General features: G+C 36.9%; 1 protein-coding gene across 4 annotated transcripts in view; it reads left to right on the top strand.

Moving 5' to 3' along the window:
* ZNF518A (zinc finger protein 518A) overlaps window positions 1–7,703 on the top strand; it is a 34,962-nt gene extending 27,259 nt beyond the window's left edge. For 2 of the 4 annotated variants that reach the window (XM_011951225.1, XM_011951226.1), the window contains one exon: window positions 147–7,703. In XM_011951225.1, the coding sequence (XP_011806615.1) occupies window positions 273–4,721 (4,449 nt within the window). In that variant the 5' untranslated portion in view covers window positions 147–272 and the 3' untranslated portion in view covers window positions 4,722–7,703. The remainder of the gene's footprint in view (window positions 1–146) is intronic. The other 2 variants (XM_011951228.1, XM_011951227.1) reach the window with 2 other exon arrangements.
* The last annotated feature ends 8,564 nt before the right edge of the window (window positions 7,704–16,267 follow it).

The raw sequence follows: 16,267 nt of genomic DNA, 5'->3' as shown, positions 1-16,267 counted from the left end.
CTGTTCTTAAAATACTTAACAAGTCTTTTGTATATTTAATTTGTGTTTTTGATTAACATTCCTACTTTGTGCCAAAATGAACTTACAGATACGAAATTTACTATTATTTTTTATGATGAGAATTTCAATTCTTTGTTTAATTTTAGGTGAGTTATTGTGGGAAAAATCCTGTATTTTGAAGATGTCTCTACACAGTATCGTTTCCTGTTTAAATTACAGATAACTTCAAGAGTTTTCAGAAAAAAAGAAATTGGGACTTTTTTGGTTAAATCATGCCATCTGAACAGAAAGAGTTATTTTGTGATGAAAAACAAACTACTTTAAAAAAAGAGTATGATGTGAAAAATGAGATAGTTGATAGATCAGTACTTAAACCAAAAATTTCAGAAAGTATTCATTATGAACTAAAAAATGTGAAAATTCATTTGCCAAAAATAAATATTCCAAATGAAGTCCTATTGAAACATGAAGTTGACAAATACAGAAAATTATTTCAGAGTAAACAGCAGACTGCAAGAAAATCTATCAGTATAAAGACTGTAAGCTGTGTAGAGGAGTGTACATTGCTTCATAAGTCTGAGAGAGCTGAAGAAGAGGGTATAAAAATGTCTGCAAAAATACTCAATTTCAGCTGTTTAAAATGCCGAGACAACACTCGATATAGCCCAAATGATTTGCAGAAACACTTTCAAATGTGGCACCATGGCGAATTACCTTCATATCCTTGTGAAATGTGTAGCTTTTCAGCAAATGACTTTCAGGTATTTAAACAACACAGACGAACCCATAGAAGCACTTTAGTAAAATGTGACATTTGTAACAATGAGAGTGTATATACTTTACTGAACTTGACAAAGCATTTCACATCTACACATTGTGTTAATGGTAATTTTCAATGTGAAAAGTGTAAGTTCTCCACCCAGGATGTTGGCACATTTGTTCAGCACATTCATAGACATAACGAAATTCATTATAAGTGTGGTAAATGTCATCATGTATGTTTTACCAAAGGAGAGCTTCAGAAGCACCTTCATATTCATTCTGGTACTTTTCCCTTCACTTGTCAATATTGTAGCTATGGTGCCACCAAGAGAGAACACCTTGTAAGACATGTTATAACTTTGCACAAAGAACATTTATATGCAAAAGAAAAACTGGAAAAAGACAAATATGAAAAAAGAATGGCAAAGACTTCAGCAGGACTTAAGCTAATACTGAAAAGATATAAAATAGGTGCATCAAGGAAGACATTCTGGAAACGTAAGAAAATTAACAGTGGAAGTGATAGAATTATAGAAAAGAACACGCAAGTGCTTCAAAAAATGAAAAAAACACAGACTAAATCTGAAGACCAGAGCCATGTTGTTCAAGAGCATTTAAGTGAAGAAAAGGATGAAGGACTACACTGTGGGAGTAATGATAAAGCCCCTGAATCAGAGTCAGAGAAGCCAACTCCTGTGTCCACTGGGCAAGGTAATAGAGCTGAAGAGGCACCAAATGCTAGTTCAGGTTTCATGAAGACTGCTGTACTGGGACCTACACTGTTAATGCTGAAAAATAATAGAAGAGCAGTTCCCCCTAACTATAATGCTAAGTTTATGGGCTTCAGGATGATGGATGGAAAACAGCATATTGTATTAAAATTGGTGCCTATCAAACAAAATACATGTTCACCAGACTCACACTCAGGTGCTGCAAAGGACAGTACTGCTAATTTGCAGCCTCAGACTTTGGACACTAATGGATTTTTGACAGGAGTAACAACTGAGTTAAATGACACAGTTTATATGAAAGCAGCTACTCCATTTTCGTGTTCATCTTCTATACTTTCAGGGAAAGCAAGTTCAGAAAAAGAAATGACTTTGATATCTCAAAGGAATAATAAGCTTCAAACAGTGGATAATGAGAAAAGTGTATCTTCTTTGTCAACAATGTCAGAATTGGTTACATCATCAGTGAATTTGACCACAAAATTTGAAACAAGAGATAATGTTGACTTCTGGGGAAATCATCTCACTCAGAGTCACCCCGAGGTATTAGGTACCACCATTAAAAGTCCAGATAAAGTCAACTGTGTTGCCAAACCAAATGCATACAGCAGTGGAGATATGCATAATTATTGCATTAATTATGTCAACTCTGAGCTACCTGTTGAATCCTCCAACCAAGGATCATTACCTTTTCATAATTACTCAAAAGTGAATAATTCTAATAAACGTCGTAGGTTTTCAGGAACAGCAGTGTATGAAAACCCTCAAAGAGAATGTTCATCCAGCAAAACAGTTGTCCAACAACCAATTAGTGAATCATTTTTATCGCTAGTGAGGCAGGAGACCTCAAAACCAGATAGCCTGTTAGCATCTATTAGCCTTTTAAATGATAAAGATGGAACTTTAAAAGCAAAATCTGAAATTGAAGAACAGTATGTTTTAGAAAAAGGACAAAACATTGATGGACAAAACCTGTACAGTAATGAAAATCAAAATTTAGAGTGTGCAACTGAAAAATCTAAATGGGATGACTTTTCTAATGTTGGTTCACCTATGATGCCTAGAATCACATCTGTTTTCTCTCTCCAGAGCCAACAGGCATCAGAATTTCTGCCACCTGAAGTAAACCAGTTGCTTCAGGATGTATTGAAAATAAAACCTGATGTAAAACAAGACTCTAGTAACACTCCAAATAAAGGCCTACCACTTCATTGTGACCAGTCATTTCAAAAACATGAGGGAGAAAGCAAAATTGTTGAATCTTCGAAAGATTTCAAAGTGCAAGGCATCTTCCCAGTTCCACCTGGCAGTGTGGGTATTAATGTGCCTACAAATGATTTGAATTTGACATTTGGAAAAGAAAAACAAGTGCCATCAATGCCACAAGATGTGAGAGATTCGGAGAAGATGCCTAGAATTTCAGGTTTTGGCACATTACTTAAGACTCAGTCAGATGCAATAATAACACAGCAGCTTGTAAAAGACAAACTACGAGCCACCACACAAAATTTAGGTTCTTTTTATATGCAGAGTCCACTTTTAAATTCAGAACAAAAAAAAACTATAATTGTTCAGACTTCGAAAGGATTTTTAATACCATTGAACATTACTAACAAGCCTGGGCTACCGGTTATTCCCGGAAATGCACTTCCATTGGTTAATTCACAAGGTATCCCTGCTTCTCTTGTTGTCAACAAGAAACCTGGGATGATTTTAACACTTAATAATGGGAAACTTGAAGGTGTTTCCGCTGTCAAAACCGAGGGTGCCCAAGCTCATGCAACTATGACTAAGGAGCCTTGCAAAACACCTATTTTGAAGGTAGAACCAAACAATAATTGTCTTACACCTGGACTTTGTTCCAGCATTGGCAGTTGTTTGAGCATGAAAAGTAGCTCAGAAAATACTTTGCCATTAAAAGGCCCTTACATTTTGAAACCAACAAATTCTGTGAAAGCTCTTCTTATTCCTAACATGCTATCTGAGCAACAGAGCACTAAGTTGAATATCTCTGATTCAGTAAAACAGCAGAATGAGATTTTTCCAAAACCACCTCTTTATACCTTCTTGCCTGATGGCAAACAAGCTGTTTTTTTAAAGTGTGTGATGCCAAATAAAACTGAGCTGCTTAAGCCCAAATTAGTCCAAAATAGTACTTATCAAAATATACAGCCAAAGAAACCTGAAGGAACACCACAAAGAATATTGCTGAAATTTTTTAACCCTGTTTTAAATGTGACTGCTGCTAATAATCTGTCAGTAAGCAACTCTGCATCCTCATTGCAAAAAGACAATGTACCATCTAATCAGATTATAGGAGGAGAGCAGAAAGAGCCAGAATCTTCTAGAGATGCCTTACCCTTCTTACTAGATGACTTAATGCCAGCAAATGAAATTGTGATAACTTCTACTGCAACATGCCCAGAATCTTCTGAGGAACCAATATGTGTCAGTGACTGTTCAGAGTCCAGAGTATTAAGGTGTAAAACAAATTGTACAGTTGAGAGGAACTTCAATAGAAAAAAGACTTCCAAAAAAATTTTTTCAAAAACAAAAACTCATGGAAGTAAAGACTCTGCAACTGCCTTTGTATCTAAAAACAGAAACTGTAAACGAAAGTGTAGGGATAGTTACCAAGAACCTCCAAGAAGAAAAGTAACATTGCATAGGAAGTGTAAAGAAAAGGCAAAACCTGAAGATGTCCGTGAAACATTTGGATTTAGCAGACCTAGGCTTTCAAAAGATTCTGTCAGAACTTTGCGGCTTTTCCCTTTTAGTTCTAAACAGCTTGTGAAATGTCCTAGGAGGAACCAACCAGTTGTAGTTTTGAATCATCCTGATGCAGATGCACCAGAAGTAGTAAGTGTAATGAAAACTATTGCTAAATTTAATGGACGTGTACTTAAGGTTTCATTGTCAAAAAGAACTATAAATGCTTTACTGAAACCAGTTTGTTATAACCCTCCTAAAACAACTTGCGATGATTTTTCCAAGAGGCACAAAACATTTAAACCTGTTAGTTCTGTGAAAGAAAGATTTGTGCTAAAATTAACACTCAAAAAGACAAGCAAAAACAATTACCAGATTGTGAAGACTACCTCTGAAAATATTTTGAAGGCTAAATTTAACTGTTGGTTTTGTGGTAGAGTATTTGACAATCAGGATACTTGGGCTGGTCATGGGCAGAGACATTTAATGGAAGCTACTCGGGATTGGAACATGTTAGAATAGTTGACCATAATTACCAAGGAAAAGAGAAGTAAAATTACCTTAGAAGAAAACAATGGGTTGAATTACCGTAATGCAGACGTTTTCTACTTCAGTATAGTACCTGAAATTGAACATTTAAAAAGTTGATTATCTTTCTGTGGAAGAGTAAAAGTTGTATGTATGATATTTGAAACTGCTATCCCTGCACTCAGAAGTTTTGAAAGAAACTAATCACAGCACAGAAGTACCTTGATTTAATTTTTTAAACATGTGTTCTTGGGAAGTTAGGGCTAAAGAAAATTTTGATAAAACAATTTTCCGACTTTAGTTCTTTAGTGACTCTTAGTAGAGGGTAATGGCTGACACCCCCATTCCCTCTCTTCTTCCACCAGCCTTATGCATCTAAGTGTAGCTTCTCTGGAGATGGAGAGCTCTTTCATCATAGAACTGAAGGAGTTTCTCACATTTGTGAAGATACTTTGAGAGAATTTGGGTAAAGAAGTTAGTCTACGTCTGCTAAATATAGTTATTTTGAAGGATATTAGGCTCCTTGAAAGTACATTTAATTCACTACAGTTACACCTCATATAATGCTTGAAGAGTTTTTGGCAAGTAAATTTGTTTTCCAGTTGAACTCTGTCACATGTCAGAGATTGGGAACAGTCTCCCAAGGTGATTTTCTTTTTCTAAATGACTATGTCAAACGTTGCAGTAGATGGGCAGCTACAAGAGAAGAATTTAAACTTTTTGTCTCATTGAAAGTTTGGTTAAAGAACTTGAACATAGTTGTGAATTTGATTATGTTCTCTGATGATCCCCTTGCACAGAACTAGGCTTATCTCATTTAAGTTTTTTGTCTACCATAAACAAATGGCCATTTTTTCTTCTTGGTTCCCATCCCTTTAAAAAGAATGGAACATAGGAGCACTTCTAAGGAAGTGGCTTTTCTTGAAAGTTAAAATTTTTTACCAAAACAATGTTCTGAAGCAAGATCATATTTTTGTCTGTATTCACTTTATTATTTGAACATGTCCAAATTAGGACAAACCATTTCAGTTAGCTGCTTCTCAGTGTGACTGACAACCCAAAACATATATACAGATTGTTGGCATTTGAAAAAGGAAGCATCAACAGTGGACCCAGAGGCAGTGCATAAAACCTTAGGATAGATTCCTAAGGGACATGCCCAACAGAGTTTTAAAATGGATGTTTTCATGATGACAACAGAATCATAGATTTAGATTTTTCACCTTGTAAGTTTGAATCAAATTTTGTTGGATCTTTGGATGATGGAGTTCTTGTATTACAAAATTACGTGCTACATGATTTTTTGTTACATTGTTACAAGTGTTAATGACATTTTCATTGATTGATGAAAACTTCAGGGCTTCTTTTCTGTATATATCAAATTAAATCTGTACATATTTTTGTACCTTTTATGTAAATTTTGCACAGAAATTTTTGGCATAAGTTTATTTTCTTTCAGTTTAGTTCTGTGCATGCACTAATAAAACTGGTTGTTTACTTTAAAAGGAATATATAAGACTTTACCCATGTTATTTTCTTGGTTTTTATTTCAGATGTAGATTTTGTTTTTGAGGTAAATTCGTTTTTCAGGGATTGAACACTATTGTTAGCAAGTGCCTAAAAAAGATGTGAAACCGTTTACAGATGTCAACTGTAACAGTAGGTCCCAAATGGGCCCATTCCCCTAATAGTTTTATTTTAAAGAAAGCCATACATAGAATGCTTCAAGCTATCTTGCTATGCACATTATACTTGTACTGTTTTGTGCAGTTTGTCTACTTTCTTAGTGAAGTATTTTTTGTATAAAATGTTACAATTGTGTTTCTTAAATTGAGCCTAAGAATGGAGTTAATTGGAAATATACAGTATATATTAATAATGTATATGGTGTTTAAAGAATGGTAAGCATTGTTAATTTCTGTAATGAGCATTTTCAATTAAATTTATCTTAAGTTTGTGTTTACACAAGAATTTTTTTACTGTGCTAAAATCTAATGGACATTTTATTCCCTAACTAGGAAATACAGATTTTAAAGTGTATGTATTTTTTCAGTGCTAGTTAACTGTACAAGATCAAGTGTGGGATTTTTTTTCTTCCCAAAATCATAGATGATATATTGTTTAAGAAAGGTAACAGATACCATAATTTTACTATGGTTATGCTGGCAAGGTAAGCCATAGAGAGGCTTATAGTCTTCAGTGCCCTAACGGCAATAAAAATAAAATGCTCTGTTTGTTACATACATAAAATACTCTGTTACAGAGGCATCATTTGCTGTAAATAGAGAGGAGAGAGAAAGAACTTCCCTGCTAATATTCGCAGCACTATAAAATTACATTTCAGAATAGCCCTATCAGGAAAATAATGTCGAGATACGTACTTCTTGCCTTAAAGTTTTAACAACCATTTAAGCTTCGTGCTCCAGATATTCTAGTTGAAACTTTTTCTGATTTTGTTAACTTAGGGTTATTCTGAGGGAGGCAAACCTGCGTAGAGCTTCATTATTGCCATTGCAGAAAATCCAAAACAAAATCCTGTGTCCTTTATTTTTTGGGCTTTTCAAAGAGGACTTTCCAAAATATATTCAGTAGTTCAAGGTTCTTATTACAATTGAAGAGTTAGTTTTAGTTTTGCAGTTGAAATTCTGGGTCAGGAATTTGTTTTATTTTTTCCAATTTGTTCATCTCCACTGAAATGCGTCTCTCACTATTTGGCATCTACTTAAAAAACATTCACTTTTCAAAGAATTTATCTTGCTAAGTATTCAGTAATATGAATTGAAATGTAATAGGTTTTTTAATGAAAAATGTTTTCATTGAGGGGCTAGCAAATTTTTTTAATAAAGGGTCAGATAAATAACTTAAACTTCGTAGGCCTTCTAGTTTCTGTCCTAACTACTCAATTCTCACAATGCAGAAACAACCATAGACAATGTATAAATGAATTAGTGTGGCTATGTTTTAATAAACAATTTACAAAAACAGGAAGTGAGCTGAATTTGGGCTACCAGGCATAGTTTACCAACTGTTGCTTGAATTCCCTAAAGTCTGCTTTCAGAGTGGGATTTTTATTAAAAAACACAAGCTTGATAAGTTTGGTGATGTACTCCACCTGTGTAAAAGAGCTACAAAGTGTACGAACTAAAATGTATGTATATAAAGTTTCTAGGGTAGATGTATTTGTATAAAAATGAAGAGACTGTAAATGTAATGACAGTGGTTAGTGGGTAAAATAGGTCATTTGTGTGCTAAGAGTAATGCAACTTATGAGGGGATTAAAAATGAGATAGAGCAGAAATGCTGTGAGAAATTATGTCCAGGTTCGATGGGAAAAGGACTTAGATATAGTGATTTGAAATAGCTGTTAAGAAAAAGTAATAGAAGTTCTTGGGATGGGAGAAAATGGAGGTGAATTAAAAACAGAATATTATATATTAATTCCATACAACTTATCTTGATTTTTAAAAAATAAGATTCCTTTTCACCATTGACATCTACTTCCTTCCTTAACTTTCTTAGCAGAGCCATTTGGGACATTCGCTCTGTTCTTTGCCTTAGCATCTTCTTAGGATCCTTGCTGTCAGCATATTTACCTTGACCCATTAGGGATCTCATCTAACAAAACTTACTGGGGGGATTTTTCAGGGTGGTGGTTGTTGCTAGTTAGCAGAGTATGGCATTAGTGGAAAATTTCCCCTATAATGGAGAGTTGAAATGGTTGAGTTTGATGTTTATTAATTTATGTATGCCTTGCTCAATAAGTGGAGAATTGAGAAGTAATTAGTATCTTGGAGGAAGTATTTCATGAAGTCATCTTTGAGGTGCTTTTTGACTAGTTTAACAAAGCTTCTGTTAATGCCTCCAAATTTAGGAATCTTTTCTGTTTAAAAAGAATAATTGTTACAAGAGTGGAAACTTTCAAGTAAATAGTGTGGAAAAAATACAATGTACATCAATTTTAGAAGTCGTGATTTTAGGAGATGCCAAGAATGTGCTCAATTTGAATACTTATTCCTAGTGAAGACATTTCTAACGTGTTAAAATAAGAATTTTTCCATATACTTTAAAGTGCTTAAACCAAAAGTGAGGGTTATGTTTTTGTGGCAGCTTTTGAAATACATCTTTCAATTAAGGAGTGAAATGTTGCCTGCTATCATCAATTACATGATAAGGTATTGCTAATATCAAAGAATAGGAAAGCAAAATGAAAGTTAAATTTGGGAGAGAGACCAACATAATTGTAGATGACATGCTTTTAATATCTTGAAAGTTTAAAGGAGTACACTGAAAATTAGTTACCATTCCTTAACAATTAACAGTAATCAACTGGGAAACAATAAAAGAAGACCCATTTATTTGTTTTTTGAGCTGGAGTCTCACTCTTGCCCAGGCTGGAGTGCAGTGGCACAGTCTTGGCTCACTGCAGACTCCGCCTCCTGGGTTCAAGTGCCGCTCCTGTAGCTGGGATTATAGGTGCCCACCACGATGCCCAGCTAATTTTCATATTTTTAGCAGAGATGGGGTTTCACCATGTTGGCTAGGCTGGTATCGAACTCCTGACCTCAAGTGATCCACCTGCCTTGGCCTCCCAAAGTGCTGGGATTATAGGCGTGAGTCACCACACCCAGCTGATAAGACCTGTGTATAATAAGAGGCACAAAGTAATACAAGCCTGCCAAAAAACAACAGCAAGCAAAAAAAAAAAAAAAACAACAACAACAAAAAATCAACCAGACACCAAACCAAACCTGTAAGATGTAACTGGGAGATACATAGTATTTCTGAGTGGAAGACTAAATATACCCACTTGGCAGATTACATTTTTACAGCTTTGTCCCCCACTCCTACCCCTATTCCCCTCTTCCTCCAACAGAACTGTTCTACAGGGAGGATTGTGGTTTGGGCATTCATTGAGGAGCTGATTTCCCATTCTCTCCAACTGTTCCATAGCGTAAAGGTACAGAGGTTCTCTTCAGTGGAGGGTTGGAGTGAGCTTCAAAAACTGACTACACACCATTACAAGAGGCCTGAATTAGGGTTTTTCAGAGATACAGAACCAGTGTAAGAGGTCTTGTCTTGAGGGAATTGGGTTATGTAATTGTGGAGGCTGAGAAGTCCCACACTAGGCTGTCTGCTAGCTAGAGACCTAGTGGTGATGGTAGCATGACTCAGTCCAAGTCTAGAAGCTTCAGAACCAGGAAAACTGATGGCGTAACTCTCAGACTGAGGTAGAAGTCCTGAGAACCAAGGGGCCATGGGTGTAAGTCCCTGAATCCAAGTGCCTGAAAGCCTGGAGTTCTGATGTCCAAGGGCATGAGAATAAAGCTGTCTCAGCTCCTGGGGAGAAGATTCGGGGAAAGAGAATTAGTTTTTTCTCTCCCTTCTGTCCAGGCCAGGCTCCTAGCTGTTTGGATTGTGCCTCAGTCACATTGAGGGCACATCTTCCCCATTCAGTCTAATGGCTCACATGCCAGTCTCTGAAAACACTCTCACAGACACACCCAGAAATAATGGTTCACCAGTTCTCTAGGTGTTCCTTAATCCATTCAAGTTGACACTGAAAATTAATTCTCACAGGACCTGACTTTATTTGTAACAGACTTCAGAGTATTGTAGAAAACAGTAGAGCAGTCAGTAACAGTGGAGGTTAAACAGTTGCCAGGTCATTCCAACAGATAAGCAGAAGCTTCAAGAACGGATCAGGGAGGCCAGGCACGGTGGCTCATGCCTGTAATCCCAGCACTTTGGGAGGCCGAGACCATCCTGGCTAACACAGTGAAACCCCGTCTCTACTAAAAACGCAAAAAATTAGCCGGGCATGGCAGCATGCACCTGCAGTCCCAGCTACTTGGGAGGCTGAGGCAGGAGGATGGTGTAAACCCGGGAGGCGGAGCTTGCAGTGAGCTGAGATTGCATCACTGCACTCCAGCCTGGGTGAGAGAGTGAGACTGTCTCAAAAAAAAAAAAAAAAAATCAGGGAATGAGACAACCTAGATAAAACTGCAGACATCCCTTGTCATCAGGAAGACTGTGTGCATACTGAAGGCTGTCATCTCAGAGGGGTGACCAGAGAGTCCTTCTAAACTACAAGTTCCTGGCCAAATGCAGGCCAAACTTGTAAACTCCCTAAGTAGTGAAAGCAGCCTTCAAGCCATACATTAATTAGTCAAGCCAAGTCACTAAAGGGAAGATGATCAGTGTGCAGAGATCCTATGTTACCTAAAATGTCCAGTTTCAACACAAAAATTGAGATATGCAAAGAAACAGAAAAGTATGTGTCCCATATGACAGAGAAATGTAGGAAATACAAAGTTGTTTTGGGGGATACCAAATTTAGGATAAATGCTAAACAGCTGTTACATGTTCAGAGGCCGGGTGCAGTGGTTCATGCCTGTAATGCCAGCAGTTTGGGAGGCTGAGGTGAGTGGATCGCTTGAGGCCAGGAGTTTGAGACCAGCCTGGCCAAAATGATGAAACCCCATCTCTACTAAAAATAAATTAGCCAGGCATGGTGTTGGGTGCCTGTAGTTCCAGCTACTCAGGAGGCTGAGGCAGGAGAATCGCTTGAAACCAGGAGGCAGAGGTTGCAGTGAGCCAAGATCGTGCCATTGCTCTCCAGCCTGGTAGACAGTGAGACTCCACCTCAAAATAAATAAATAAATAAACCCAAAGAACTAAAGGAAGCCAGGTGTAAAGAATTAAGGAAAGTAGGCCGGGCGCGGTGGCTCAAGCCTGTAATCCCAGCACTTTGGGAGGCCGAGACGGGCGGATCACGAGGTCAGGAGATCGAGACCATCCTGGCTAACACGGTGAAACCCCGTCTCTACTAAAAATACAAAAACTAGCCGGGCGAGGTGGCGGGCGCCTGTAGTCCCAGCTACTCGGGAGGCTGAGGCAGGAGAATAGCGTAAACCCGGGAGGCGGAGCTTGCAGTGAGCTGAGATCTGGCCACTGCACTCCAGTCCGGGCGATAGAGCGAGACTCCGCCTCAAAAAAAAAAAAAAAAAAAAAAAAAAAAAAAAAAAAAAAAAAGAATTAAGGAAAGTAGAAAGCTGGAAACCATATGGAAACCAAATGAAAATTCTGAAGTTGAAAAGTACGATAACTACAATTTTAAAAGTTACTAGAAAGGCTCAATACTAGATTTGAGCTGGCAGAAGATAGAATCAGCAAACCTGCAGATAGATTAATAGAAGACATGCAACGTGAAACAGAAAAATAAGTTTGAAGAAAAAATGTTCCTCACACTATGTACACAAAAATGAACTCAAAATGGATCATAGACCTAAATACAAGCAAAAACTGTAAAACTGTTACAAAAAATATAAACAAATATTTGTGATCATTCTCTAGGCAAAGCTTTCTTAGCTATTACACCAAAAACAACAATAACAACAAAAAATGCAATAGATAATTTGTTTTAAAAGGCAGCATTTTTATTACAGGAGATTGTAAAAGTTGTCTTTTTTATCTGTTTCAGATTAATTTCAAGTTAATTTCAATAGTGAAAAATTTGCTCTATATACTTTCATTCTGCCCATGCTGTTATTGTCACAAACTACATCTTTATAATAATTATGTGTCCATCAACATAGTTTTATAATTATGCAGTTTTAAAAATCAGATAGGAGGGAAGAACAAGATATACATTGTCTTGCTGCTCCGGGCCCCATGCACAAGGGCAACGTGCTTATTCTGTTGGAGTCAGAGTGAGAGGCCCAGAGGTTGCACCTCACTTGGCTGCTCACTGGGTCTTGGATGCAGGGTTCAACCACTTGGCCAATGGGAATGGTGTGCCAGGATCTACTCCTTTATTTTATTTTTTGCTCACCACATGGGAATTGAGATGCACCCTTAAATAAAGCATTTGTGTTCCAAGTTAAAAGACTCTTTTATGTTTATTTGTGCTGGTGAATATATTTGTCTTTCCAGTGTTTTTTTTGTTTTGTTTTGTTTTTGTTTTTTTCCTTCGTGTGGGTTCGAGTTACTGTCTAGGGTTCTTTCATTTTAGCTTGATACTCCGTTTAGCTTTTTTTTTTTTTTCTTGTAGAGCAATTCTGCTAGCAACAAACTCAGTTTTTGTCTGTCTATGAATATCTTAATTTTTCTTTTTAAAAGAATAGCTTTGGTGGATATAGAATTTTTGGTTGATAGTTTTTTGTTTTTTTTTTTTAAATTTTCCATTCAACACTTTTAATATGTTATCCCATTGCCTTCTGGCATCCGTGATTTCTAATGAGAAATGAGCTGTTAATTCTCCTGAGGTCCTTTGGATGTGATGACTCACTTCTTTCTGTCTTGCTGCTTTCAAGATTTTCTTTTTGTCCTTGTCTTTCAACAGTTTGATTATAATGTGCCAGTATCCATATTTTTGAGTTTATGTTACTTGGAGGTTCTGGAGCTTTGTAGAATGGTAGATTAATGTTTTTCATTAAATTTCTTTTTTAGTTCATTAAATTTGGGAGGTTTTCAGTTATTCAAATATTTTTCCTGATGAATTATCTTTTTTTCTCTCTTTCTGAGACTCATCTTATGCGTATGCTGGTATTGTTACTGTTTATTTTAGAAAGGCAGGTTCTTGCTCTGTTGCCCAGGCTGGAGTGCAGTGGTACAGTCATAGCTCACTGCAACATTGAACTCCTAGGCTCAAGCATTCCTTCCACCACAACCTCCCAAATAGCCCAGCTAACTTTTTAAAAATTTTTTGTACAGATAGAATCTTGCTTGTTGCCCAGTCTGGTCTTGAACTCTTGGCCTCCAGGGATCCTCCTACCTTGGTCTCCCAAAACACTGTGATTACAGGTGTGAGCCACTGTGTTTGGCCATATGCTGGTATTCTTGATGGTATCTTACAGGTCTTTCAGGCTCTGTTCATTTTTTGGTTTCATTTCTATTTCTCAGACTGTATGCCAACTGATCAGTCTTAGAGTTCACAGATTCTGTTTTGCCTGCTTACATCTACTGTTGAGCCCTTTTAGTGAATTTTTATTTCAGTTACTGTGCTTTTCAACTGTAGAATATCAATTTGGTTCTTTTAATAATTTATATCCCTTTGTTGATGTTCTCTATCTGGTTGAGCTGTATTTTTCTTTAGTTCTTTAAACATGGTTTGTTTTAGTTCGTTGAACATATTTAAGATAACTGAGTTGAAGTCTTTGTTCAAAATGTACGATGCCTTAGGGATAATTTCTGTTTATTGCTTTTTTCTCTATGTATGGGTCATACTTTCCTCTTTACATATCTCATTTTTTTGTTGAAGAATTTAAAAGTGTGAATTTTGTAATGTGGCAACTGAAAATCAGATTCTCCCCTCCGATCTCTCAGGTTTTTTGTTATTACCACATTTTGTACTTGTTGTCTAGTGACTTTTCTGAACTGATTTTGTAATGCTTGTATTCTTTGCCATTTGTGGCCATGAAAGTCTTTGTTCTGTGAGTTTAATGGTCAACTAATAAGTAGACAGAGATAAACTCTTGGAATGAATAAATCTTCCAGTGTTTGCTAAGGGACTTGTGTGTTTTCGTGACACATCTTCAACATTCAGCCAGGTCGCTTACAACTCTGCCTTCACCTTCAGCCTCCAGGGTGCCCATTGTGAGAGTTTAGGGCCTTCTCACATCTTTTCTTAGCACACATACGGCCCTGGGCATGAGTATGGGCATGAGTATGACCTTCTAAATTCTCAGGAATATGTTAAAGCTTTCCAAAGTCCCTGTGGACATCTCATTTCCCAGGCTTTTCTTCCAAGCTTTTTGATTATTCTATTGCCTGTCCCAGTTGTTGTCTGTCACCCCAGGCAGCAGCAATGAAAGCATTTGCCTGCTAATATTTTAAACATTACCCCTAGTTAGCAACTTTAGCTCTGGACCAACTCCAAGTTAGGCAAAATAAAGACAGGCCTTCTGAGCTGGTCTTCCAGGGAGCCACCAGACAGGTCAGTATAAATAGTTAAAGTGTTTTGTGATTGAAGTCTGTCCTTCCTCTAGTACTGGGAATGAGGGCTGTTATTTTCAGGGCTGTTGCTGAGGTAAGGAGTGGAGAATGAGACTAGAGTAACTTAAAATACCACAAAGCTGTTCTGAGATTCAGCCATTTTTCTTGGGTAAGCATTTCCTGGGATGCTGAAAGCTTTTGATTAGTTTCTAAAGTTCCAAAAAAGTTGATTCTGACAGTTTCTTCGCCAGACTTTTAATTGCTTTTATGTTAGAGCAGAGTTTCAAAGTCTTTACTCTGCTGTTTTCACTGACACTGCATTATAGATAAATTTAACTTCATTGAAATTTGAAAATAATTATTGCTTCAATGGATATCATCAAGAAAGTGAAGACAACCCACAGATTGGGAAGAAATATTGTATATCATACATCTGATTATGCATTTTAATTTAGAATAATGAACCCTTACAACTTAGAAGACATGTAACCCAATTTAAAGTGGGCAAAAGATCTGAATAGCATTTCTCTAAAGAGGACATGCAAATGGCCAAAAAGCACCTGAAAAGATGCTCAACATCATTAGTCATTAGGGAAATGAAAACCAAGATCCCGTGAGATACCACTTTATACCCTCTTGGATGGGTGTTGAGAAAATAAAAACCCAGGTGATGAGGCCAAGAAGAGTTTGGAACCCTCATACACTGTTGGGAAAGCAAAATGGTACAGTCATCTCAGAAAACAGTATGGGACTTTCTCAATAGGTTAAATGTAATGTTACCCTGTGGCCCAGAGCTGCTTCTCCTAAGTGTATACCCCAAATAATTTAAAACAGGTGTTCACACAAAAATTTATGCAAGGAGGTTCATAGCAGTATTATTCATAGTGATGTAAAGTGGAAATAACCCAAAGTCCATCAACTGATGAATATATAAATAAATGTGATATATATGTACAATTGAATATTATTCAATCATAAAAATAAATGAAGTAGCAATTTATGCTACAACTTGGATGAATGTTGGAAACATTAGGTTAGGTGAAGGAAGCCAGTAACAAAAACATATGAGTTCATTCATATGAAATGTCAACAGCAGGCGCATTTAGAAAGAATGAAAGTAGATTTGTAGTGGTTGCTTAGAGCTAAAGGCATTTAAAGGAAATACATAGGGGACTGCTAAAGGACAAGGAGTGATAAAAATGTTCTAAAATTGCGATAGTTGTGTAATTCTGGGAATTTACTAAGAAACCATTGAAGTATACATTTTATATGTGTGAATTATATGGTATGCAAATGATATCTTAGTAACTCACACAGAGACACATGTATAATGTGGGACACCATTAAGGGCAACATACGTGTAATGAAAATTTTTTTAAGTAGTCAAAGAAATAATGACTAGAAACTTCCCAAGTTTGGTGAAAAACATATTTCCAGAAGTTCAACATACTCCGAGTAGGATAAATGCAGAGATTCATAAGTAGACGTGTTATCGTCAGAATGTTGAAAGACAGAAAAAAAGGCCGGGCGCGGTGGCTCAAGCCTGTAATCCCAGCACTTTGGGAGGCCGAGACGGGCGGATCACGAGGTCAGGAGATCGAGACCAT

This window comes from Colobus angolensis, unplaced genomic scaffold (genome assembly GCF_000951035.1).
Source record: "Colobus angolensis palliatus isolate OR3802 unplaced genomic scaffold, Cang.pa_1.0 Scaffold316, whole genome shotgun sequence".
Lineage (NCBI taxonomy): Eukaryota > Metazoa > Chordata > Mammalia > Primates > Cercopithecidae > Colobus > Colobus angolensis.
This window is presented reverse-complemented; position numbering and strand designations above follow the sequence as displayed.